Source organism: Trachemys scripta, chromosome 5 (assembly GCF_013100865.1).
Source record: "Trachemys scripta elegans isolate TJP31775 chromosome 5, CAS_Tse_1.0, whole genome shotgun sequence".
NCBI lineage: Eukaryota > Metazoa > Chordata > Testudines > Emydidae > Trachemys > Trachemys scripta.
The window spans coordinates 104,540,627-104,568,310 of record NC_048302.1 but is presented as its reverse complement, the minus strand read 5'-3'; the positions used below and the strand labels follow the sequence as shown (position 1 = coordinate 104,568,310).

Sequence of the window (27,684 nt, the reverse complement as noted above, 5' to 3'; positions counted from 1 at the left end):
AAATTTAAATTAAATAGTTTTTAAATAAGTGTGGTTGTCAATTTAAAATTTAATTTTAAATAGACAACCAATGTGGAAGCCTAAAGTTTAATATCTGTTAGTCATTTAAATCACAAAAAACAATATTAAGCAATACATATTTGTTGCCAAGTTTTAAAGGCAGTCCAACTGCTGAACTGGTGGGTGGAAGTCACTGGCTAAGCATCTGGAACCAGAGTTTGTTGAAGTACTAAATCAGCTTTTGACAGCCGTAGCCTCTTCTGCAGGTGGGGAGAGAATATTTTCTTTACTTCTTTGTATTCAACTAATTCAATGACTAGTTCTTTCAACATCCCAATTAGTTTCTTAACTCTGAAAGTGCAGGAAAGTTTTTTGTTTTCCTCTTCCAATCTATAAATAAAAACTACATGTGAGAGGATGAAATTTACTAGTTCTAAAATCTTGAAGATGGTCACCAGAAACAATCAATTCAGTTCATGAACCTCAGATAATACAACTGTTGTTTAATAAATCAGTTAGCTTTAAATGCAAAACAAGTTTCGATAACTTTCTCTTGTGTATCCAGCACATTTAAGGTAGCTTTACTTAATTAAAAAATTTTAAATGCTGTTTTTGTGCGTTTTTAATTGAATTTGAATTACCATGAAATTCAAGCTTGACACAAATCACAAGTAAAAAATCAATCTAGTATATGGAAAATGGTGTATGATGCATTTCTTAATTTTTATTTTGATACGTTAAGAATCTGAATAAATAGAAGTTGAGCTATATAACTGCATATCTTTCTGGTTAGCAAAAAAAGGTACCAAATTTAGTATAAAAGTGACAGTGGCCATTAAAGACGTTGATTTGCAACTACCAGTGAGAATTAACCTTTCTTTAGGAAAATAACTAAAAAGTACAAATGCAAAACAAGATTAAAATCAATTATTTAAATCAAGCTTTCCTGCTTGGTGATTTAAATCACTGAGATTTAAACCAAGCCATCCTGTTTGGCAGAAGATACTCTTACTTTTCTATAAAATGTTATATTAAGCTTTTGAGTTATAATAAGCATCATCTGTTTTTAAAATATGCATGGTAAGTTTGCAGTGCTCTCTACGATACTGATATTGTAAAAATGAATCACTGTCTAAATGTTACAAATGTGTGGGTAATAGCATAACTGAAATATTATTTCCTGGGGTACATATGAACACCTCACTTTTAAGAGGTCCTGGAAGCTTCCAGGTAGTACTCAAAAAATATTTGAGATGATGAAAATCCAGTGAGACAAGATGACCTGGGACCCCACCAGCAAGCCTGTCAGCAAAGTTTATCACTAGAAAAATCCCTGCAGTATATTAGTAATAGCAAAAATGTCAGTTGTGTAATCCAGAATTGGACTTGGGTGTTAACTGCAGGATGGTTCATGCCTCTTCTGGAAGAGGAATGGTAGTGATGTCGTCTTAGCTGCTGCTGATGTGCAATACTAAATCTGTGAATACACATCTATCTTGATATAACGTGACCTGATATAACACGAATTCAGATATAACGTGGTAAAACAGTGCTCTGGGGGGGCAGGGCTGTGCACTCCGGTGGATCAAAGCAAGTTCAGTATTATGCAGTTTCACTTATAACGCGGTAAGATTTTTTGGCTCCCGAGGACAGCGTTATATCGAGGTAGAGGTGTATTTATTCTCATATTAAACTGCCTACACAAACTACAGTATTTTTGTTAAGTATCAGAATTAAAACATGCTAACGTTGAATGACAATACAAAATATTTCAGAGGAGGTTTACAAATTTTAATATATTTAAGGCAACTGAATATGTGAATTATATTTATGAAGGCATGGGCATAGCAGTTTTGCTGTAAATATTAAAGGAAATTTACTGGTCTGTGCACATATGATTTAATACTAATAGAAGCAAATATTTAAAATGCCTTTGCACTGACGGGTGGATTAGATATTTCACTGTGTGTAGTGGATTATTCGTAGTTTGGGTTTTCATCAAATAGCTGTTTTGATTTGTCCTCTTCAAAAACAAAAGTAAAAATACATTCTGACAAAGTCTAGTTACCGGAACTCTGAAGGGGTCTGTGATATTACAAGTGGTGTTTGTCAGGGATTAAAATTGATTCCCTAGTGTTGGGACAGTTAATAATACATGCCCTAGATCCACTAGTGTAGAAGACTAAAATAATTCAGTAATGCTAGTGATGTCAATCATATCCTATATCAATGAATCATGCATATGAATCATGTGCAAAAAGCAATATATCTGAAAAAATAGTTGGGCAATTAAAAGTATAATCTTCAGAATGTGAATTGTTATAGTTTTGTGTGAAAATGTTGCTATTAATACATGATTTAAATTGCTAAAGATGTCTTGAGTTAACTCTGATATTTACACAGTATAATTTTTGCCATTTTTCATAGTGGTCCTTTTCATGTATGCCTCAAAAAGTTTCAGTTTAAGATAATTAGTTTTTGTGAAAAGTTTCATAATTGGACTGATAAGTTTTATGATTATAAAAGTTTAACAAGTTCTGTTAAAATTCAGTTTATAAAGCTGGATCACATCTTAGTCAATGAAGTGAGTTTTCAGCACTCTAGACTTTGTTTTAAAGAATTAAATCATTTTAGATGTTTTTGATCATGTTAAGTACGTCACAATTTTTTTACATGCTGAAAACTTTAAAAAAAAGAAATCTGCCTCATCACTGGTAGTGTTTCTATCTTATTCTGGGAGCTTCTCTCCTCCAAAAAAAATAGTTAATGGCCCACATGTTGTCTAGCTCCTGGGTTTTACCCCGGGGGTGGGGATTGGCCACATGTGATGGGATTTTGATGTGGGCTTCTGTTCAGATCACCAGAGCACACGTAATCTTTTGCATTTCAGCAGTGCCAAACCATACACATTTGTAAGCAGGAAATTGATATTTTCTATCTAGAAAAACAATTGTAATTATAAGGAAGCTTGCTTGGCAAATCCCATGGACATGTTTTCAGATATCCGGAGGTCACCTATAAATCACTTGTGCTTTCCTGACCAAATTAAGCTTAATTGTGTTAAGCAAGTGGTTTAAAATACCACACCTTTTTTCTTGATGTCTTTTTTATATTTGTGTGTGCCATAGAAAAGTTTTAAGCTTGCATGTCCCAGATAATTTTTTATTCCACAGGATGGGAAGGGAACAAGTAATTGTTACTCCTCCACTATTCAATAATCAGCTAAGTATTTTTTTTAAAAGGACACACAGTAAAAATTTCCTTGGACATGCTTCACCCATTCATCACACATTCATCAGTAATCAGTTTTATAAAGTGGTAGTGCTAGGAGGATGACACAGGGTCAGAGATCGTTGGAGTGACTAAGGCTGTAATTCACTTGAACAGCTTAGCTGATGATGTGTGGCTGCCAAAGAACATAAGAACTCCCAGAGTGAATTAAAAACCTCATATCCGCCCACTACAAAGCCATCTTCTACAGTGTATGAAATACAGTACAAAAATTACTTTGAAATATTCCTGCTCAATTAGCAAAATGAATGGATTTGAGAAATTATTTCAGTATTGTCAGTGAAAATTTTCTGTATTAAAATCAAAAGTCATATACTTTTGGTTTTTCTTAAGGCTTTGGTTTTAGTTTTAACAGTATTGTGGAATTTATAACCCTTGTTTAGTTTGTACGTGAACTCTCAGCGCACACCCTGTTTCACTCAGATTCTCAAAATATTTATTTTGAGGTGTCCATGCTTGCTCTTAGCCCAGAATGAGTATTTTCTTTCAAAAGTTTGTGAAAAATACACTCCTCTGTTTGAATTATGTGAGCATGAAAAAGACACCTGACTTTCTGTGCTCCGGAGTAACTCAAACAGTTGTACAGAAAGTCTTAAAAATTGGCATTTGGCTGTTTCTTCAGGAGAAATAAGTCTGAGCTATGATATAATTTTAAACATCTTTTCTCACTTAACTGTCAAGCCATACCTTGCCTCTGGCCTTGAACAGGGATCAGAATCAGCAGCAAGTGAAGATATGAGCTAACCCCACTTAGTGTGTTCGTCTCAATGTCTGTGTCTGTATTTAAAGTCAGCATTAAAGAGATGACTTTTTTCTTCTTTTCATTAATTTTCCCAAACAAACTAAGGTTTCTAAATGTAAAAGTTAAGGTGCAGATGTGACGCATGGCCAGAAAGGGTTAAACGTCCTGCAGGATAAATGAGTCAAACTCAACCCTTAAAGACATATGGGGAGATAATGTTTGTGTTTTTGTGTATTTACATATCTGTTGGTAGGGGTCAACAACGTAATCAAACAGTCCCTGTCTATGCTGTATTCTGTTAATTCATCTGTTATGCATCCGAAGAAGTGGGCTGTAGTCCACGAAAGCTTATGCTCTAATAAATTTGTTAGTCTATAAGGTGCCACAAGTACTCCTGTTCTTCTTTTTGCGGATACAGACTAACACGGCTGCTACTCTGAAATCTGTTAATTCAGAGATCAAAAGGACATCTTTACTTTTAAATGAGCTGTAAACATAGGCTATCGCTGTATTCATCCCTCTTTGAAATGTATAGCAATCATCTGTGAATGGTGGAAGAACAGACAATTGCCTTATGTTAATCTGTGTGGATAATTACCGGTGATGCTTAGGAAATGGGTCCCCTTCTAAGTGCCTATTGTTCGCTGAAGGACTCTGAGCTGTCACAAGAAGGCCTCAAACTGTATAAAGATGTTCGGGTTCCAATCCTTTTTATCTCAGATCTGCTTGAGGCTTCATGCAGGGGAAGCCTAGGCCATAAGGACTGAGATCTCAGTCCTAACTGGACTGCCCTGAATATAAACATTGGACTATAACCTATGAACTATTTCTGAAAGAACTCTTTTCAGCTACAAAGCTCACCATCTCTGCTATGAATCTGAATCTCAAGAATTGTAATCAAGTCTGTATGTATACTGATCTTTTAACCAATACCCTCTTTCCTTTTTTTAATTTTTAGTTTAGTTAATAAGAATTGGCTGTAAAAATGTATTTAGGTAAGATCTGGAATATTTATTAACCTGGAAGGTAATGTGTCCGATCCTTTGTGATTGGTAGAACTTTATATGATTAATAAGATTTTCAGTAATCCTCATCATATTTTTACTTAGATATCTGGGTTGAGGCCTGAGGCTGGGTTACTTTAGGGAACTGTGTTGTTGGCTTCTGGATAACCAGTAAGGTATTATAGAAGCTGTTTTGTGCTGGCTTGGTAAATCAAAGTATTGGAATATCCACCAGCTTTGGGGATTGCCTGCCTCATTCTTTACAGTTCACCCTAATTGAGTGGCTCCCCTGGGACTCCGGTCATAGCACATATTACCCACTCACCCAATTTCTTATTGTCCATTAACTGGTTTAAAAACATATCTGATCTGTGCAACGTATATGATTTTAGTTTCTGTAGTAACTTTAGGATTTGAAGACTCCGTGCCCTTAGCAAATTGTATAAACACTTTTTATATTTAATTAACATCTTTGTTTAAAGGAATATATATGAAAAATCTTTTTTGTAAAAACTGAAATGGTATCTTTAAAAATTAATATATAATTCTGCTTATTTCTACATATTTTGGTTTCTAGATAAATACTTATGAATGCTGTTTTTACCTGTGTGACTTACAAGTACTTATACATTTGTTTGCCCTTTGGAGCTATTCTAATCTAGCACGTGTGTGTTGTGGTTAATAAAAATGTGCATCTTAAGTACTAATTTTCTGCTAATTTAAATGGACTCAAAATTGTCAAGGGAATCCAACCACTTGTGGATGAGTTAACCATTTTAATCTTCCAATAATCACCATATCAGTCGCTTGTAATAGATGGAGACATCAAATGGGAACACCAGATCTGAGTGCTGCAAGCATGTTTCCTTTCAAGAGAGAAATAATGTGTGCGTTCAACAAGAATAGTTGGGGAGCAGAAAAGTTGGGGGAGAATTTCCTCCTCCTCCTCCTCCCTGATTTTGGAGAAACAGTGCTTCTCTACAACTGCCCCTGCTCCCTTCCTCACTTGGAGTGGTGAGTGCTCCCCCTCCTGACTCAGGTTTGTCTACATGGGAAATTTATTGCCAAACAGCTAGTACACTTGAAATTCACATCCTAGCTTACTTTGTGGTAACTTCCCGTGTAGACAAGTCCTTAGTCCATGTTAACCACTGTATACAGTAGTTAGTCTGTTTAGTGATGGTGAGCTTTTTCTCTTCCCCTTCCTGCCCCCCTTCCCCTCCCCCCCCTTTGAAGATCTTGAATTCAGCCTTTTGCTTTTTGTCCAGTTAAACATAGCTATATGGGATCTTACTAAAGATTTAGTTCTTTATCAGGAAATCTGAGACATTGTACAGATCTTCTGCCTTCTCCCTGTCAGAAATCCATGTGAAATACGATGACTGAAGATGTGCACAAAAGCTTCCTCTTGTGGGAAAATGTTGCAATACGTGCCTGATTGGTGCTAATTCAGAAGAGTCTACCTCTACGTCTACCAGAAAGTTAACCATCTGCGCTATTTATACAAGGTGTATTTCAGTAGTTTAATCAGGAAAGGCTTTTATTTTACAGCAAAATGGGAATTAAAGCCCATTTACTAATTGGCTTTGCTAATGGTGGTGTACTTTAGATTTCCACCACATAAATACTCAAATGCAATTTCAGCAACTATTTTTACACTTCTATTTAAATTACGTTACTATTTAAGTCCTCAGATCTATAGGAGGTGGGGAAGCAAGAGGGCTTAAAAAAATCCACTTACTTCCAAGAAGTGCCTACTATTTTGATTTGACATGAAGTAACAAGGAAAATATATATAACCTCCTACTTCGTATGTCATGAGATCCACACAACTTATAGAATACATTTATGTATGTTTTGTGAAGGTATATTGGACAGAAAATATTCTGACCTTTTCATTCGGAGAGATCAGTTTTTTAATGGGTAAGGTTTATAGAAATGGCATACTTTTTGGTTTTCCTTAGAGCTGTCAGGATTGTCTTCCCTGATTGTACTAGATGACTCTTTATGGGGTTCAGATGTATATTGGGAGCTTTCTCAGAACTAAACTGAAAGAGCGGGGATATTGAATGTTCAACAAAGACTTGAATTCTCTAAAGATATCATTAGGCATTTAGAATAGTGTGTTAACAAGTGTTTAAAATATCATCCTAAAAATCCCCTTTCAGTTGCTCATCTTTCAGTCTCTTGTGATATAATTCCTTTAGTTTGTTAATAGAATTTCTGCATGGAGATAAATTTCTAATGTAAAATAGTAGACAAACTAAGGTTTTCAGTCTTTAACACATAATTGACAGAAAATAGGGCACAAACCCAAATGTTTTTACATTCCTGGTCAGTATAAGGAATCTTGTTGTATTGATCAGGAAGATGCAAGTTATTTCTGTAATTATTTGTGCTTTTTTTCTTCAAAACCTTGTGCATGTTGTTGCTTTTATGTTTTTAAATGAAAAGACATGCTGCTGCATTACAGACTCTCATTTGTCATTTAAATAAGTGTCACAAGCGACACAGTTGTCAAGTTAAAATTCTGTTCTGTACAGCCTGCTTGCCATACGGGGGTGTTTAATAATTAGGTGTAGGAGTGGTTGCTTTTGGCAGTATTTAATAGAAAGAGTAAGTGAAAGTCCTATGGTGGTTTTTCTTGAAATACTTGGTAAAGGTTTTAATGTCACACTCTTTATCATGTGAGGATTCGAGGTAAGGGGCATGAGAACATATTTTTGTTGAATTGCCACTTTGAATACCTGTTTCAAGTGCCACATGGTGGGTCTTTAAAAGCAAAACAGCTTAGCTTTCTTCGGTAATATCAAATAACCAGTATTGTGCCAGAATATCTGGGCTTTTCAGCTTGTATTCTTTTGTCTTCAGAATCACTTCCTGCTGTAGCATTTTTCTATTCAGCTTTTGTATTGTCTTTTTAAAGTCGGTTTTAATTGCTAGAAGGAGGTATTGTGTTTAGGTGGTCCTGTATTTAAAGTATAATCTACAGAACTGAAACAGGAGGGAAGAAAATGGGAATGTCAGTAGCAGAAAACCATATGAAGATGCAGACAGGCTTTGGCATGAGGAATTCTTGTGAATCTATACTCTGGTTGTGGAAGATGCAAAGAAATCCCACTTTTCCATCATAGCGACCTGTAAATTATGCTCTGCTGAATTGTTCTAGAACCTGATTTGCTTTATTCCAGGATGGCTGTACTCCGCTACAGAATTTGGCACTTTCCACTGTGAAGAATACCCAGCGTACTTCTGTGGAAAAAATCACCCACATCTCAGATTGCTTCTCCAGAAATCAGGAGCATAAAACTGACAAATCTGATAATATGGTACCTTTACTCTCTGAATTCAGCCTATTCGTAGAAAAGGATGTCCTAGAAACTCTACAGGGAAACCAGGCCACCCTCTGTGGCCTTGATCCATGCCCTTTTCTCCCTGTGTGTGCCACAAAAACAGCGTCATAAACCAGCCAGTACTTTAGAAACCATTGTTAAATGCAGCCACTGTCTCCACTGCCTAATACTGAACTTCCCACTTATAAGCAAACTAATTGAGAAGCTTGTCTGGCCATATCCTGACCCCTTTCAGTCAGGTTTCAGTACAAAACATAGAACAGAAAGGGCACTGATGCACATGACCAAGGGGAGCTCATCCATCACACTCCTATTGTTGAACTTCTCCACAACATTTGACATGATTAACACTGCAATTTTATTTTAATATCTCGATTGTCTATCCTCTCAGAGATTTTCAACCTTTTTCTTTCTGAGGCCTCCCACCCCAGCATGCTATAAAAATTCCACAGCCCACTTGTGCCACAATAACTGGTTTTCTGCATATAAAAGCCAGGGCCGGTGTTGGGGTAGCAAGCAGGGTAATTGCCCGTGGCCCCATGCCCCAGGGGCCCCTGTGAAGCCACATTGCTCTGGCTTTGGCTTCAGCCCAGGGTGGCAGGGTTCAGGACCCCTAGCTTAAGGCCCGTATGATGAGGTTTCAGCTTTCTGCCCTGGGTCCCAGTGAGTTTAATGCTGGCCCTGCTTGGCGGACCTCTTGAAACCCACCCAGGGGGCTCCAGACCCCTGGTTGAGAACCACTGCCCTGAGCCAGGTGGGGCAAGGGGTCGCAAGACTTCGCTGCTGAAGACCTTTAAACAGCTTGAGGGAAGAGGGTCCCAAGATGCTTTACCCCTGTGTTGGGGACCTAAGTCTACCATTGGATAGAGAGGCTCTCCTATGCTGAAAGCCTTTAGCTTCTGACAAAAGAGGGGGTGAGGAGAGTTTGACAGTCTTGACTCTATTCTTTTGGGGAGGGAGAACGGTTGGAATGACTGGCTGGTTAGCTTTCTTGACCATGTTGAGCTCTGCAAAGTAATCCTGCTTCTTGTCTTTTATGAGGGGGAGTTCTACCCATTCCACAGCAGGATGACTGATTTCACGCTGAGCCAACAATCACTGTAGTCCTGCTTTCATAGACTTGGCTCTAAAAACCTCACAAGTCAGTATCTCTCCATTGGGCAAGGTTCCTGAAGCCCTGCTTATATTTTGCTGAATTTGTTCTAAGCTCTAGAGGAAACTCTACCCCAAGGGGGAATGGCTGAGTGGAGTTTCCCTTAGCAGGAACTGGCTCAGTTTGTGTTTACCCCATTCTGGTAAACGAGACCCCAGATATCAAAAGCATGTTTTTTAAAATACATTAGGGAATATTTTATGAGGCCACAGTAACATGAGATCTGTTTTATTTATTTATTTTATTTATTAATGGAGATATCCCATCTCCTAGAACTGGAAGGGACCTTGAAAGGTCATCAAGTCCAGCCCCCTGCCTTCACTAGCAGGACCAAGTACTGATTTTGCCCCAGATCCCTAAGTGGCCCCCTCAAGGATTGAACTCACAACCCTGGGTTTAGCAGGCCAATGCTCAAACCACTGAGCTATCCCTCCCCCTATTCTTTAGGTGTAAAAAGTTGAAAACTAAAGAACAGATTGTGTGTGTATGTGTGTGCGCGCGTGCACACACTGGAATGGTCCAGTAATTAGGGCACTTGTGTAGAACTTGGGACAACTGCCTTCAAGTTCTTGCTCTGCCACAGACTTCCTGCATGAACTTGAGCAAGTCACTTAGCTTCTCTGTGCCTCAGTTCCTCATCTGTACAATTGGCATAATAACATTGTTCCTCACAGGCATGTTGTGAGGATAAATACACTGAAGATTGTGTCAAGTATCTTCACTTGCATCTGAAGAAGTGAGGTTCTTACCCACGAAAGCTTATGCTCCCAGTACTTCTGTTAGTCTCAAAGGTGCCACAGGACCCTCTGTTGCTTTTTGAAGATTGTGTGGCACTCATACTATATGATGGGATGTGTGTAAGTACAGGATGATAAAGTTTTTGAAAATGATACTCACAAATACTTGAAACTAGCAATGGAAGGTGTACTCATTCTACCTGATTTCTAATCTGTACTGATATCATGGCGTCAGAAGTTCAGTTTATATTGCTTTTTGGAAGGAAAAGAGTGCAAGGAGTATGGAGAGAGAGGGAGATTCTAATGGAAACTGGTGTCTACCTGCCTGACTTCACTTTAGCTCTTTAAAAAAAACAAAAACAAAAAAAACCTGAATCACCTTTGGAAAAATAAGATCTGCCTAAATTACAGTAAAGATTAAAATTAGTTCAGTGTGCACAAAGTCTGCCTGCTGCCTCTTGAAACAAATCCAAATACTAGATTAACACTCCTAATTTATTGCCAGACCTTCTACTGTGAGAATGGCCAGTTAGGGGCCCACTTGCCTGAAGAATTCCCTGTGGTAGGAAGTAGGCTGAATATGGTACATTTCCTACTGGCCCAGAGATAGAAGACATAGTTACTCAGTGACTTGTGGCAGGTGGAGGGATCATTTCAAAAGGCTTCTGCCAAGTACATTGACTCATTGAGCCATAAATTGCAATAGTTTTAAAGTTTAATCTTTCACTGACAAATTTCTTCCTGGTGGATGGCCATATGTTTCCTTTTAAAATTTCTCCCCCAATTTCTCCCCCCCCCCCAAATGCCACAGCTGAATGGTAGCTTCTAAGCACACTTTCTGCAGTTTTACTCCACATTACTTCAAGTGAGTACAGCTTTATTTGCATTTTTACTGTTAATACCAGAAGGTTAATGGCAAATTCAACTTCAAAGATTCCAAAACTTGCTACCTAAAAGAGTGGTTTTCAACCTTTTTTTTATTTGTGGACTCCCTTAAAAAAAGAAAAGAAAAGTCATATCCCTTTGGAAATCTTATACATAGTCTGGACCCTCAAGGTTCCAGGACCACAGGTTGAAAATCACTGACCTAAAATATTTGACACCATTCCTTTAATTCTTCACGTTTGTACAGTTTGGGATTAAAAGTAAAGACGTTATTGTAGACACATGACTGCATATCATAGTAGGCCAGAGAAATTGGTCCATACACAAAGCCAGCCTTATCACTAAAGTGTAATGGAGGGTTTCAGAACCCAGATAATTCCACTTTTGACACTCTGCATCCAGATAGGAAAGGGTTAAAACCAAGGTAGTTTTGCACCACCTTATTGCAGTCCCTAACGTTTTTTTAGGTTCTGCCTTACTTTAAGATAAATGAGGAAGAAAATCTCCATTTCTTAGAAGTTTGATAAGCTCCTACCAAGACGTCACTTGATATTAATTTCAAGTTAAATTTCTGCCTTGCAAACAAACACCAAAGTAGAGCTTATTCATGTGCATACTAAGAAATTTTCAAAGCTGTACCTGATTACTCAGTTTTTCCAAATGAATGGCTTTACAAGGTCTGAACCAAATCTGAAAATTCTTTTAAAAATGCTCTTTTATCTGTGTCCAGAATAGTATTTAGGTGAGTGATGTGTATCTAAAGCGAGCTGAAGTGTGTTGTCAGCTAGGGAATTGCACTTCTAATTTTACTATATAAAAATAAGCCTTGAGATCAAACTGATTTTGTTCAGAATATTGCGTGTCTTTTCTTTTCAACCAAGACATGGTTCAACTTCATGTTCCTCACTCCGAAAAGCAAACAGGAACTTGATCTGCTCTTTAATCTGAGGGAGGTATCAAGTGTTCCCTCGATCAAAGCTCAGGACATTTGAAGCCTGGGTTGTCTATTTGTTTTTCTCTCTCAATAAGAGCTGTCATGTCTTTTAAAGTACACTTTTTAGGCAAATACATGAAAAGAGGCATATTTGCACACACATTATTCTCAGAGATATTAAGAAGTTAATCAACCTGAGTACACACAACTTTGTGATCAGAGTAAAGCTTTCTAGAATGAAAAAATAAGTTTTTGGGGTTTTTTGGGGATCTACTCAACAAAATATTAAAAATGTTTTATGGGTGGAAACTGATAACTTTGTGACCAAATTAGTCTAGGCGTGGTTTGTTGCTACATGAGTAGATTAGCAGGTGTAATTAAATATAGATCCATCATTCAAACACACTTCAGTGCTACTTATTCTCTTTTTACCTGTTCTGTTTTTCTTATGCATGTGGTTCTCTTTTTACTTTCAATTAGAAGAAAAGACTCACCAAGTAGATGTAATGTTATAGTGCAAAAATCGTTACTTTGATCTATTAGATTTCTCTCTTTGTCTGAGATAGGTAAGAGAAGTCAAGGTGCATTTATAGGAGTGTGCAAAAAAGCTCGGCTCTATGAGCCAAGATGTGAAAAAATTAACTAAGTTACTCTGTTGCCTTGCTGACTGGCTGATGCTGTAGTATAAATTGCCCGTCTTTTGAAGGTGAGGAGCAGGGGACAGGAGCATGAATGGAAACATCTTCTCTTACTATTTGTAGCAAAAACTTTCCAGGTGGGTAATAGATTTTGGAAGGCAAGTTACTACTTTAAGCACTCTGCATAACCTCTTTATATTTCATAAATGTCATTGTTAGGACGAAGGTTTCAAGGCTGTCAATTTTTGTATAAACTAAACCTATTCTTCAATGAGGCAAAGGCTGCTAAATAAAATCTGGGGATTTTTGTTCCTTTTTTGGAAAAAAGGAGCAGGTTATTCTGACCAGGTTTTCATTCTCTGCACTGCAAAACTGAGCACTGTGTGGTGAAGCACGTTGGCATGTTATTGAGAGCTAAAAAGTGATCTCATTGTTTAAAATTTATGCTGAGCACTCCTGTCTACAGTCATGACCTAGTGTTGAATTTCACTGTGACTTCAATGGATCCTCTTCATTTATCATCACTGTTAGGAATTTGATAGCGGTTGTATATGGTCTCACTCCTTGTCTTGTCCCATCTGGAATTCCAGAACAGATGTGTACAATTATTAGTGGGATGCAGGACAGTTTGGACATCTGACCTACAAAGGAGGGAGAGAGGTATTGGTGCTTACCTAACCATAGTCCTGATAAGGTAAATTGTTCAATCCCAAGTACAGTCCCTTCTCCTTTGCTCAATAGGTCTGTGGTGCACCAAGCCTTTTCAGCAGCTTTTGTCATTGACTTTGATGCTCCTGTCTTTCTAGCAATGTTACCATAGAGCTTGGAAATAGAGGCTTTTGTAATTTAGGAGGAAGAGGTCAGTTTGGATGTTCCAAACCTCGTTAATTCTTCCACTCATGGACTGTTGTCACTTTTGGGTGTATTTGTGTATTATCTTTGCTACTCAAGCAAATGAGCATGTACTGGCTTCTTGATAGCTGTGTGCAAACGTTTGTAGTTCTTTAAGAAACCATCTGTGGCAAATGTTCACATGCTGCTCCTTTGGATTGACGTCTGTCATTTATATCGCTGAAGGAATTGAGTGCCCAACTGCTCTGTATAGCAACTCAGCATAGCACTTCATTGTATTTTTGATGGTGAGGGAGAGTGTTTTACTTGTTTTTGTTCAAGTGGAGTTTTCCACAAGCATGTGCACTTCCTCCTATATGTTTTGGTGCCTAGATAATGCAGTGATGGGTTCATTTAAATGTATGGAATATTAACTACCAGGTGATATAGTTATCCACAAAGGATCTAGTACAATACACCTAGCTAATACATGGCCAATTGCTATGAGACGAGGGTTTTTTTTTTTTTTTTTTTAGAACAGGGTCTGTTGGTATGGCTTCATTCAGGCATTTGAATCTCTGCCCCTTTCCCTACACCTGACACAAGGAGAGCAGAGTACCCTGTACCTTCAAAACGAAGCAGTGACAGGGAAAACCAAAATGTATGATTTTTAAACTGGAGTTTTTCCTCCACAACAAGTTACTATTTCTGAAATGACTATATAGGGCTACCAAGTGTTGTACACAAGGTGTGGCTTGAGTTTTCTCCCTGACATGCCCCTGTCTTGTTTTCTTTTATTGCAGCCCTTTTCGAATAGCCTACATCCAGTAGGGCTATGGATATTTAGCAGGCTTTCCTGTTCACTTAAACTTTTGTGGACACCAGGACCTGATGTGAAGCCATAACTGCAGAATTAAACTTAGTTACCTCTCTTCCTTCTCCTCCTCCTCCTTTCTCCTTACTGCCCTGCTGGCGGGCAGAAAAATGGGTAAGAAAGAGGAGGCACTGGCTGCTGCAGTGATCTACCTAAGGGTGGGGGAGAGAAGGAAAAGGTGGTAAGTGTGCTTGAGGAAGAAAGGAGTATTGGAGGAGGGGAAACAAACTACCCTTTTTTCCCTCCTCTTTTTCCCTCTCCTCCCTACAGGAGTTCTCATTTCACGTTTTTCCTGCAAGAAATGTCATTCAAGAAGTTCCCAAAACTCAGCACCTATGACTATAGGTGTCTACTATGACGGCTTGGATCACAGAAACCCCCTTGGGAGCTGCCACCCGATGTACCAAGACTATCCCTGTTCCTGTTTTCCCTGCCAGCTCAGGACTCCAGCACCCTGTCTTGCTGAGCCAGACACTCCCATCTGCCCCAACACAGACCCAGGGTCTGAATCACTTGCCCCGAAGCTGCAAGTTTACCTGAAAACAGCTCACAGAAGTGTGCTTGTCCTTAGCACTCAGATGCCCAACTCCCAATGGGGTCTAAACCCAAATAAATCCGTTTTACCCAGCATAAAGCTTATGCAGAGTAAACTCATAAATTGTTCGCCCTCTATAACACTGATAGAGAGAGATGCACAGTTGTTTGCTCCCCCAGGTAGTAATACATACTCTGAGTAAATTACTAAATAAAAAGTGATTTTATTAAATACAGACAGTAGGATTTAAGTGGTTCTAAGTAGTAACAGACAGAACAAAGTAAGTCACCAAGTAAAATAAAATAAAATGCGCAAATCTATGTCTAATCAAACTAAATACAGATAAGTTCCTCACCAGTTCCAGAATGCTCCCTTTTACAGGCTAATCTCCTTTTAGCCTGGGTCCAGCAATCACTCACACCCCCTATAGTTACTGTCTTTTGTTCCAGTTCCCTTCAAGTATCCTGAGGGGGTGGAGAGGTTGGTTCCTTAGCCAGCTGAAGACAAAATGGAGGGGTCTCCCACGGGTTTAAATAGACTCTCTCTCTTGTGGGTGGAGACCCCCCCCTCCTCCCTCCTATGCAAAGTGCAGCTCCAAGATGGAGTTTTGGAGTCACCTGGGCAAGTCACATGTCTCTGCATGACTCAGTCTTTACAGGCCAAAGCCATTGTCCACATGGTATCTTGCATGTCTCCAGGAAGACTTCTTATGTGGATTGGAGCATTCCAAGATGCATTGTTCCCCAAGTGTTTCCTGATCAGGTACTTAACCTGGCGAATTCCTTCCTAAAGAAGCTGACCAAATGCCTCACAAAGCTTACTTAGAAACCAAGCAAGCATACAGCCTATATTCTTAACCTCAAGTAGAAAATGATATATATGTACAAATAGGATGAATAGATGTAGTAGACCATAACCTTTACGGAGATATGTTACACGGTACAGGCAGCACAAAACATATTCCAGTTAGTCATACATACATTTATAAGCAACCCCCCCCCATAAAGCCTTATGGGGTACACTGTCACATCTACAGTCAAGCCACACAGAATTTCTGTATTAAAATGATAAAGGTGTGCATTTAGTTTATTTAAAATTGAAGCAGTAATTCATGCTCTACTTCCCCAAAGAGGGGAAGAGTCACTTTCTTTGTTGGGAATTTACATTTCAAGACCCTAAACTAATGCTTGTTTCTTGTCCTTTAGATACCTGTAGTTCATTGAGTCCACCATGCTTTACGGAGGAGGACCGATTCAGTCTGGAAGCTCTCCGCACGATCCACAAGCAAATGGATGATGACAAAGATGGTGGTATTGAAGTAGATGAAAGCGATGAGGTAGGTGGAGGCCTCAATTCTTTCCATTTGATGTGTTTTTGTCTCAATTTAAAACACACTGGAAATAGTGCCTTTGAAATAAAACTTCAGTGACGTGGTTTGAAAATGAAGCCTTGTTTCTAGAGTTGTCTATCGAGGATTGTCATCCTTTATATTGGCACATTATAAAGGAAGTAAAAGGAACAGTAACATTGTCCATATAATGTTAGGCATGAGGATGGGGGAAAAAATCATGTTAGGCAAATGGTCTCAATCCTGCTTGCGGTGAAGTCAATGGGAGTTGGCTGGGCTCCAAAATGGTAAAAACAAATCTTATTTTTATGTTTCTAAATTGTTGTTGATGCATAGAAACTTATAAAGGACACTCAAGTATTTTCCTTTCCTGTCTACCCCACTTACTTCCTCATGGAGTGAATCTCAGGAAGTAAAGAATTCTACTCTCCTGCTCATCTAAGGTCCATTCCAGTTGCTTCCTCTTGTGGAACGATGTCTTACCCCTTGCATAGAGGAGTCTGAGAAGATGTCACATTTCCTCTTCTTAACACCAAATTCCCAATGTGTCTTTGCTTCCATGTTTGTGTATGGGTAGGAAAGAAGCCACTCTTGCTTCCTGTCAGGCTACCAAGGCCTGGTCATAGTGGACCCAAGCAGTTCCTTGTCCATATCACCCTCCGTTCCTCTGAGCCTGCAAGGACTTGATGGCTCGAGAGTCCAACGTCGGAACAGACTTGACGAACCCCTATAATAGGGTTTCTGCCTCTGGGCCTCCTCCACTTCTCGGTTGGTAGAATTTTATCTGGGATGTTACAAGCCACAATGGCCCCAGCAGTCTGTAGACCAGAGCTACCGTTAACATCTGCATTACAAATGAAGTCATTCCACTTTATGCCCATCTTAACTAGCAACCCTGTATTCCTTTCCTTAACTCTTGAGGACATAATTGCCCATGATAATTATTTAAGTTTAAAATGATACAATTTAAAATTAATAAATTTAATGTTTGAAATGTTTCTTGATTCATATGAGTGTGTAAAGAATATCCTGGTACCTGAATCCAGGACTTTCATTTCACAAAGGCATGGAGTACAATGGAAGGAATAGTCTATTTTGTACCATTATATGTAGCCAAAGTTTCCTTTTTTATATTATAATATGCATTTAATTATATTATAATGTGTTGGTCTGTAACCAGAACATTAGTGGCATACTGAGACTTCTAAAATACAATCTAATACTGTTGGGATTGATTCCTGACTTCCATTGTTCTTGTGAGATGTAAAGCTGCAGAAAATACAGAAATATTTGTTGGTCGGAAAACGGCAGAATCTTCTGCATCATAGATAATCAAGTGAACCGTCCTTGGAACCAATGGAGAATTTTCAATGTTCGAAGATTCATAAATTCAAAGAATTTTCCATAGAAGTGTCAAACCAAACCACAGCAGTTGCTCTATTATATATGTTGTTGGAGTGATGGGGGAAGAAAATTCACATGAAGTCTCCCCAGAACTATGCATGATAAAGAAACAGTGCATGATGGTCCTGATAGATGGGGTATGGGAATGTGAAGTGAAACACTCTACATAGAAGTGAAACTTGCTATACACCAAGTGCTATCACCTACACAGAGCAAGCTGAACATGCTTTCCTTTTTATTTCAGTAATCTAAGATGTTACTTGTAACTATAGTAAGGGCAGAACAGAGAGTCTTATTTTTAACCATTTTTGTGTGTGAACATGAGACTGGGTAAAATACACCTGTGCAAATATTTACTAGCACAACCAGTTTTTTCTGCGAGATGTTAACATGTTGACCAGAAAATCAGGAAAAAGCTGTTTGTAAAATAATATGTACAAGGAAGTTTAATCAAAATTGTAACAAGGTAAATAAAAATAACGTATAGATTAGTGGATTTGTTTGTGGCAGTGAGAAGCTGTAAAATCTGGTCAACTGCTCCCAGCTTAATTTATAGAAATGTTTATAGTTTTTGAACTTTAATTATTCATTTGACCCCACTGAAATTGCAGTTGATTGCATGTTTGAAATCCTACCAAATTCACGGTCCATTTTCGTCAATTTCACGGTCATAGGATTTTTAAAATCTTCAATTTCATGATTTCAGCTATTTAAATCTCAAATTTCACAGTGTAGTAATTTTAGGGAGGAGTTGTGGGAGAGAGGGGTCGCAAGGTTATTGTAGGGGGGGGTTGCGGTACTGCTATCCTTACTTCTGCACTGCTGGCGGCAGCACCGCTGCCTTCAGAGCTGGGCAGCTGGAGAGTGGTGGCTGCTGGCCAGTAGCCCAGCTCTGAAGGTAGCGCCACTGTTAGCAGCAGTGCAGAAGTAAGGATGGCATGGTGTGGTATTGCCACCCTTAACTTCTGCGCTGCTACTAGCGGGCACTGCCTTCAGAGGCGGGTGCTTGGCTAACAGCAGCTATTCTCCAGCCACCCAGGGTACGGGGTAAAAGCACACAAAAGACCAGATTTCATGGTCTGTGATGCATTTTTCATGGCTGTGAATTTGGTAGGGCCCTAGTCGTAAGCCTTTTCTCTTTAACACTTCCTGTTGTGAGGAAACATATGTACTGATGGTTGTAGAGCATAGCTACGTCAGAGCTATATTTGGTTGAAAGCTGCCAGACTGTCCACAAGGGATTTGACTAAACAGCAGAATGATAGATTATATTCTGGTTCATGCTGCATGGTTTCTGCTTACAAAAAAGCCTCCTCAAAGGGCAATCAGTGTGTCTTATTTTGTTATGACATACAGTAGCTTTTTATCAGGAAGTGGAAAATTTAATACTGAATAGTAATTTTCTGCTATTTCATGTTCCATGGTAATCAGAGAAATTAACAAAGTTAGTTTTTCACCAAGAAAACATTGTCACTTAAAAAATAAATAGGGTTTGAATTGGGTTATTTTTAAGGGAGGGAAGGTGAAAGCGTTTAAAGTAGAAGGGTTGTTATTAATACTATATTTTCTTTCTAACTTGCAGAAACAGGCCTGTATTTAAAAAGAACACTTTCAGTAGGGATTCCAGGGCTTCAGATTACCTGTCTGAAGACCATGTATTACTCTTTATCTCCTGCTTTCACACTTTCTGCTGTAGTTGTTTGCTTTTCTTTATGTACACCAAGTCTCACTTGTGCGATATCACTGTAGGGAACATTCCTGCTTTTCCCTTAGTATACTGGGAAATTAACTGTTACACCATACATAGCTTAAAACTTTCCAACATTTCTAGTATAAACCTTATTTTTCAGGTATTTAACCTGAAATAAATCTTATTTTTCAGGTATTTAACCTGAAATAAACCTTATTTTTCAGGTATTTAAATTTTTCACAATTTAACCCTAACATTTGTAATAGGAAGAAATTTAGCATAAACCCTTCTGTGTGTGTGTGGGGGGGAATCACCATTATCTACGCACGGAGGGCTGTTATGTAGGCAGTCAGACTAAGTGATCATATAGTCCGTTCTAGCCTTAAAAGACTCTGAAATTTCTAACACCTTTCTAGTATTAGCTCAATATTTTGAACTCTTGTCTGAGTAACTGTTTCTGTGTTTGAATCCTCTTTTAGTGCATGTCATTATGCTACTGAAGAATCACGCTGAATTTTGCTGGTTATAAAATGGTAGCAGGGATATGTGGTTCTTCCCACATCTGGTGAATAAAGACTTTTCTAATAATATAGAAGTGCATGGTGCTTAACAAACACAGAAAATAAGTTTTTTGGGGGCATGTTAAAATGAGAGCGGGGAAGATAACGATACAGGGGGTGGGTAGGAGAAAGGAAGGATATGGGAGAGGACAATATGAGTATGCAGTCACTTGGGCTGGCTAATGTGTACTTCCTGTCTGTGCTCTAGAGACATATCAGATGTAGCTTTAGTATTTTTTGTTTTTCCTGTTAAATCTGTTAGCCAATTAGTGTTGTTTGCACTCTGTCTCTTTAAAGATACGAGCTGTGAAAAGAAACTTAAAGGAGAGGTTGATGCTTAGTGGATAGAGTTGATAAGGTGGGTCCAGCCATAGAGTGCAACAGATTTTGCACCTCAAAGAGCATGTCTGTTACTTCATATTTTATACCTTTGTTTATGATGGAGAGGCACAATCAGTAAGAGACACATGGATTTGCTATTTTGCATATTGTTTAATTTTCCTTTTCTTGGCTTCTCAAGAAGCTCTGTATAGAAATGTTCCATCAGTATCTAAGTAATCTCTTAATGGAATCTTGTATTCCATCAGTCAATCAAGAACGTTGATAGCTGGTTCTTGATTTTTTTTTTTTTTTTTTAAATTCCAAAACCTTTAATTTTAAGAAAAACTCTTGGCACTACCATACAAAAGTGTGTGCCTCTAGTCACACTGAGTACTGTTCTATGTAGGAACTTCAGGTAAATCACTTAATTCAGTGATTTGGTTTGATTCTTCCAAATGTACTTCAATAATAATTTAAAATAAACCTCTTTGAATTAGGATGGCTTTTAAAACTTTTGTAGCATGTGAGACTTGGGTGCTAAACAACGTGAGTGTTCCCCTTTAACCAAGACTTTTATCTGAGTAGTAATAGTTGTTGATAGCACTGCTGCAAATTAAACATTAAACTGACAACTGCAACTAGATTTGGGCTCTTTTTGCTAAGTGCTATACAGACAAAACAATAAATGACAGGCACTGTCCCAAAGAGCTTATGATCTAAGACAAGATTTAACAAGTAGTTGAGGCAAACAGTGGCGGGGGCGGTGAGAGAGATGTGGTAATATAATAGAATGTGCAGATACTTAGCCAGTCAGTAGTAGCAATCCCAACTCTCCACTTGCCTATCAGGTTATGTTTTACAGACGGAAGAGGTGAGTTTTGATTACTGACTTGAAGGATGATAAGGTGGTGGCTTATGGATTTTGACCGGGAGCTTTTCTCCGTTTTAAGAGACAGTTTGAAAGAAAGCACAAAAGTGTTTGAGAAATGGAAAATTGGATGACCAGCACTGGACAGAGCATAGATGGGAGCTGACCTTACAGAAGATAATACTTGGGGTAGGTAAGGTGGGGCTAAATTGTGATGAGCTTAGAAAATAAGAGAAATTGGTGTTAGAAGGGGAGCCAATGGAAGGTCTTAAAAATCAGTGATAAACCAACAAGATTGTTAGCAGCATTTTGAATGTTACTTGAAGGGTGTGACTCAGGGTTGTAGACATTGACCTCAGAGGAAGTGCTTTGTAGTAGGCAAGGCACAAGTTGATCAGGACTTGGACAAGAGTTTTGGCAGTTCGGACAGAGAAAGAAGGTTTTATTTTGGAGATGTTGTGTAGAAGAAAGTGGCAAGATTTTAACACTATCAGGGGAAGGGGGAGCCAAAGGAGAGGGCCAGGCCAAAGATGACGCCAACATTACTGGCTTGAATAACAGGGAGGATAGTTGTGTTGTCTACCGTGACAGTCAAATGGGGGAAAGTAGGTGGCCTTAGGAGGAAAGAACAGGGCCAAAATTGGGCTCTTGATAAGTTCAGTTGATGGCTGGACAACCATGAGGAGATATCAGTACAACAGGCTGAGATTGTAGTTGAGATGGAGGGAGACTAGTCCAGAGTAGATGGGCAGTTTTGAGTAATCAGCATACAGATGGTATTCAAGCCCGTGTTTGAAACTGAGATTGCCCATGGTAGGATATGAAAGGAGAAAAAGAGGGGGCAGCGGATAGATCCCTGAAGGGGAAATCCTCACAGAGAGAGTGGGAGGAAGACCAATGAAATGAGACAACTGAAACGTGGGAGGAGAGACAGGAGAGGACGGAATCATAAAAGACCAGAGATGAGGGGATTTTGAGAGTACGGTCGACATGTCAAATGTAGACAATAGGTCAAGCAGGATGAGGATGGAGTACTGGCTAAAATATTTGGTCAGGATGAAATCACTGGAGAACTTGATGAGACCTGCTCATTGAGAGGTATAGTGGGTGGAAACCAGATTGGAGGGTGTTCTATAATGGAATTAGAAAAGATATTGAAGGGCATGGATTGATAGGAATTCTCTGATATGAATATGTCAAGTAAATGTAAGAATAAAGTGTATAAGAGCATGATTAGGCCAGTCATGACATTTGGGTCGGAGTGCTGGCCAGTGAGAGAGGGAGAAGAGCTACTACTTCACACTGCTGAAGAGAACCTAAGTGAGACGGGAGCTGATAATCTACACAATGAAATGGCATGAGCCGTGATGGAGGTAGCTCCCATCACAGAAGAGCTGAGGGAATAGCTCGGTCATGTGAGATGACCAGATGTGGGCTATGTTGGTCAGAGAGTATAGAAGAGCTAGTAGCCACAGGACAAAGACCCTGGGAGGAAGACCTAGAAAAAGGAGGTTTGAGATGCTGAAGGTGGACATGAAGGAGATTGATGTTAGCTTGGAAGATGCACTTTACAAGAACACTTAGAGACGAAGAACAAGAACTGCCAACCCTGATTGATGAGACAAGGTGAAGGTAAAGACAATGACTGAAAGGCATGGATTGCAGAATCCATTCCAGGACAATGTCAAGAGCTAATGTGGGCACTCATAAAATAAAAAACAGCCTTGTGTGCAAGAAAACTTGCCCTCGTTTATCACTACAGAAAAGTTAAAAAATTGCTACAAGAGAAGTGACAACAGTTGGTTCAGGGTAAGAAAATTAACAAGGTCCATTACCAAGAAGTTAAATGTGAAACCATTGCAACCCATGTGGTGTGGAAGAAGTTTGCTTCCGTTCCTTTCATACCGTTGCAAGACAATGCAAGGTCGAGAGAGCCCCAGATTTTACCACTGTTTGCACATGGGGGACACTTACATGGGCAGGTGTAATATCTTACAGACGGAGTTGCTGGCATGTGGGTTCACTCTGGGGGAACAGTCTCCAAACTGCACAGTATGGTGGATGTTGATAAAGTATAAACTGCCGGTGGTAGTGATAAGTAGTGTGTGGTTACTGAAGAATACCACTTCTGGTATAGACCCAGGAAATGTTGTTTTAATTGGTCTATGTCCTGTTCCACACCTAAATTTCCAGAAAGATGCTTTAAAAGCAGAGCAAGCTTATAATGTGTGTAGCCCTGGTGGGCTATACTGGAGAAGGTGAGCATCCCCTTCCTGCCACAGTTTGTACTTGGAGCCTAATATTAATGGTGGTTCAGATAATAACAACTGATTATCTGAACTACTGATTACCACTACTGTGGTCTTTGGAATGTGTTGCTGGGTAAGTAAACTTTAAAAAGAAAACACACAAAAATATAATGTAAATAAAACAAGTGTGTGTATTTATAAAGCAACAAAGAGTCCTGTGGCACCTTACAGACTAACAGATGTATTGGAACATAAGCTTTTGTGGGTGAATACCCACTTCATCAGATGCATGTAATGGAAATTTCCGGAGGCAGGTATAAATATGCAGGCGAGAATCAGTCTGGAGATAACGAGATTAGTTCTATCGGGGAGGGTGAGGCCCTCTTCTAGCAGTTGAGGTATGAGCACCAAGGGAGGAGAAACTGCTTTTGTAGTTGGCTAGCCATTCACAGTCTTTGTTTAATCCTGATCTGATGGTGTCAAATTTGCAAATGAACTGAAGCTCAGCAGTTTCTCTTTGAAGTCTGGTCCTGAAGTTTTTTTGCTGCAGGATGGCTACCTTAAAATCTGCTATTGTGTGGCTTGAAGTGTTCTCCTACAGGTTTTTGGATATTGCCATTCCTAATATCTGACTTGTGTCCATTTATCCTTTTACGTAGGGACTGTCCAGTTTGGCCGATGTACATAGCAGAGGGGCATTGTTGGCACATTATGGAGTCTATAACATTGGTGGACGTGCAGGTGAATGAACCGGTGATGTTGTAGCTGATCTGGTTAGGTCCTGTGATGGTGTTGCTGGTGTAGATATGTGGGCAGAGTTGGCATTGAGGTTTGTTGCATGGATTGGTTCCTGAGTTAGAGTTGTTATGGTGCGTTGTGTGGTTGCTGGTGAGAATATGCTTAAGGTTGGCGGGTCATCTGTGGGCGAGGACTGGCATGCCTCCCAAGGTCTGTGAAAGTGAGGAATCATTGTCCAGGATGGGTTGTAGATCACTGATGATGCGTTGGAGAGGTTTAAGCTGAGGACTGTAAGTGATAGCCAGTGGAGTTCTGTTGGTTTGTTTCTTGGGCTTGTCTTGCAGCAGGAGGCTTCTGGGTACACATCTGGCTCTGTTGATTTGTTTCCTTATTTCCTCATGCGGGTATCGTAGTTTCGAGAATGCTTGGTGAAGATCTTGTAGGTTTTGGTCTCTGTCTGAGGGGCTGGAGCAAATGTGGTGGTACCTCAGCACTTGGCTGTAGACGATGGATCGTGTGGTGTGTCCGGGACGGAAGCTGGAGGCATGAAGGTAGACATAGCGGTCGGTTGGTTTTTGGTATAGGGTGGTGTTAAGGTGGCCATCACTTATTTGTACTGTGGTGTCTAGGAAGTGGACCTCCCGTGTAGATTGGTCCAGGCTGAGGTTGATGGTGGGGTGGAAGCTGTTGAAGTCGTGGTGGAATTCTTCCAGGGGTCCAGATGATGAAGATGTCATCAATGTAGTGTAGGTAGAGAAGGGGCATGAGTGGACGAGAGCTGAGGAAGCATTGTTCCAGGTCAGCCATAAAAATGTTGGCATATTGTGGGGCCATGCAGGTGCCCATAGCAGTGTCACTGGTCTGGAGGTATATATTGTCACCAAATTTGAAATAATTGTGTGTGAGGATAAAGTCACAGAGCTCAGCAACAAGTTGTGCTGTGTCATCATCAGGGATACTGTTCCTGACAGCTTGTATTCCATCTGTGTGTCGAATGTTTGTGTATAGAGCCTCCACATCCATGATGGCTAGGATGGTGGTTTCTGGAAGATCACCAATGCATTGTAGTTTTCTCAGGAAATCAGTGGTGTCACGGAGATAGCTGGGAGTGCTGGTGGCATAGGGTCTGAGTAGAGTCTCCAAATATCCGGATAGTCCTTCAATGAGAGTGCCAATTCCAGAGATGATGGGGAGTCCAGGATTTCCAGGTTTGTGGATCCTGGGTAGTAGATAGAATAACTCTGGTCGGGGCTCTAAGGGTGTGTTGTTTTGTTCCTGTGTGTCTGTATGTATGTAGATTAAAAAAAAAGATGAAATGTAGGCCTGGCTTGACATGAGTAATTGGAAATGGGTGAGGTCTCATTTCTTGGGAGAGAGGATTAGGGAAGTAAATAGATCAGCAGGCTGGAAACAGACTGCATGTACTAGCTTAGATAAAATACCCAAGGAACCAAGATAACAATGAAATAGATAAGCCTGGAACATAAAATGAGGTAAAGAATAAGCTGTGCATGGACAGTGCATGCTGTACAAGAATTGATTTCTACAAAGTGACCAAGCCAATCCCAAAATGTGTAGTGCAATTTGTAATCACAATATAATGTGTGAACATATATAAAGGAGGAAGTTTGCTATGTGTGGTACACCCTATACCCACCTGCTATGCTTGAATCGGATTGACTCCGTGTAGCTTTGCTGTATGCCAAATAAAGGAACCTGAGTGATGAGATTGGAGTCAAACTGAGTTCTTGGGGAACCAAGTGGAAGAGGTCTGTGGGGAACCCCAACAGGATGAAGTCTGGGTTTTTGTGGTTGGAGAGACCAGTTCATGTTCCCTTCTTCGTGTGAGCTGTATAATGTACTGGGGTTTTTTGGTTGTTTACTCTTCCTTGGTAATCTGTTAGTTATAACATTTACCACAACCTAGTTGTTTCTAGTATTTTAGTTAATGAACCTTTAAAATCAGTAATTCTGTTCTCTTTATTGCCATTAAAGAAACAGCATAATTTGTCAGATTGGAGTAGCTCAGTATGGGAGTAGCCTGTCAGTGTATGGAGGCAGGTTTATGATAGGGTTATAGTGGTTAAGTTTATTCCTTACATTAAAACTTCTTAATGAGTCATGAGGGGAAATGGGAAGGTACATGAGGACATGGGAATTGCCATAACTGGATCATCGGGGGGGGGGGGGGGGGAATAGCTCAGTGGTTTGAGCATTGGCCTGCTTAACCCAGTGTTGTGAGTTCAGTCCTTGAGGGGGCCATTTAGGGATCTGGGGCAAAAATCTGGGGATTGGTCCCGCTTTGAGCAGGGGGTTGGACTAGATAACCTCCTGAGGACCCTTCAAACCCTGAGATTCTATGATACCAGAAGTCAGTTTAGTCCAGTATCCTGTCTCAGACAGTGGTCAACACCAGATGTTTCAGAACCTCCCTAGTAACAAGATTCTAATTCCCAATAGTTAGATTGGTTTAAGACTTGATGTATGAAATTTAATGTCCCTTCCAAAATTTGTTAGCCAGAGTTGTTATAATTTATGCTATTTTTAACCATATAAATGTTCAGTCCCTCTTTGAATATTGCTCAGTTCTTAACCACATATGCAACCCAACTGCAAGGCATATACCTTGCAGGGTTGGCTTCTCCTTTCCTCTTTCTAATTGCTCATATGTTGAAAGAATAAAAATTTAGGTAAATGTGTTTTGGGTCAATATTTTGATGGTGGTGTTTTTTGGAGCTGGGAGGAGCTACAGTGTTTGATGCTAGCTGAGACTTCATTTTGCATCAGTGGAGGGCCTGATGGGCTATAATTTATAGGACTGCAGATAAATGATTGCAAAGTTTGGTCAGAAGTTTATTTGAGCTTATTCTAACATGGGAGTTTATTGTAGCTCAGAAACTTTCTTTAGTTTGGAAGTGTGGCATAGGTCAGACTGGGAATTAGCTTAGTTCGGGGCCTAGTTTATCTTTAGGACCCTATTCCACTCTTGAGAAACTTAGTTTGGGTTAGGAGTTCAGCCCAAATTGGGACTAGAACTGGTAGATTTCAGTTAAGGGTTTAAATTACAAGTCTTTCCCTCTTAAAGAGGGATTACCAAGAAGGTGTTTTGTTTCATAAGAAATTTGCCATTGGAATGTGGTAAGTTTAAATTAACATGATTCTTACATGATCTTAACTTTAAATCCCTTCTTTTCTATATTTCAGTGGACTCTTTTTTTTTTTTCTGTTCCCTTTCTCTGCACAGCTGACCCAAAGTTCTCATGGTCCAACAATAAAATGATCGAGTGTGTCAATAAAAATCTTTTAAACACAGAATTTTTCTGAAGTGTGGTAGACAGATTTACTTCACTGTTTAAGAGAGGTTGGTATTGTGGCATTAACTTGTTGTGCATAGTTTTTTAACAGGGCTTGTGTTCCATTTTACAGTACAGTGCTTAAGAACATTCTTTTAAAATGTTCACTCCTTGACTTTTAAAAATTAAAATGCATGAATTATTTTCCACCCAATGCAATGAACTCTTTCCACAAA

General features: G+C 39.4%; 1 protein-coding gene across 1 annotated transcript in view; it reads left to right on the top strand.

Annotated features, from left to right (window-relative positions):
- STIM2 (stromal interaction molecule 2) overlaps positions 1-27,684 on the top strand; it is a 142,213-nt gene that overhangs the window by 55,103 nt on the left and 59,426 nt on the right. Inside the window, exon 2 of the mRNA XM_034771461.1 lies at positions 16,183-16,313. Coding sequence (XP_034627352.1) covers positions 16,183-16,313 — 131 coding nt within the window. The remainder of the gene's footprint in view (positions 1-16,182; positions 16,314-27,684) is intronic.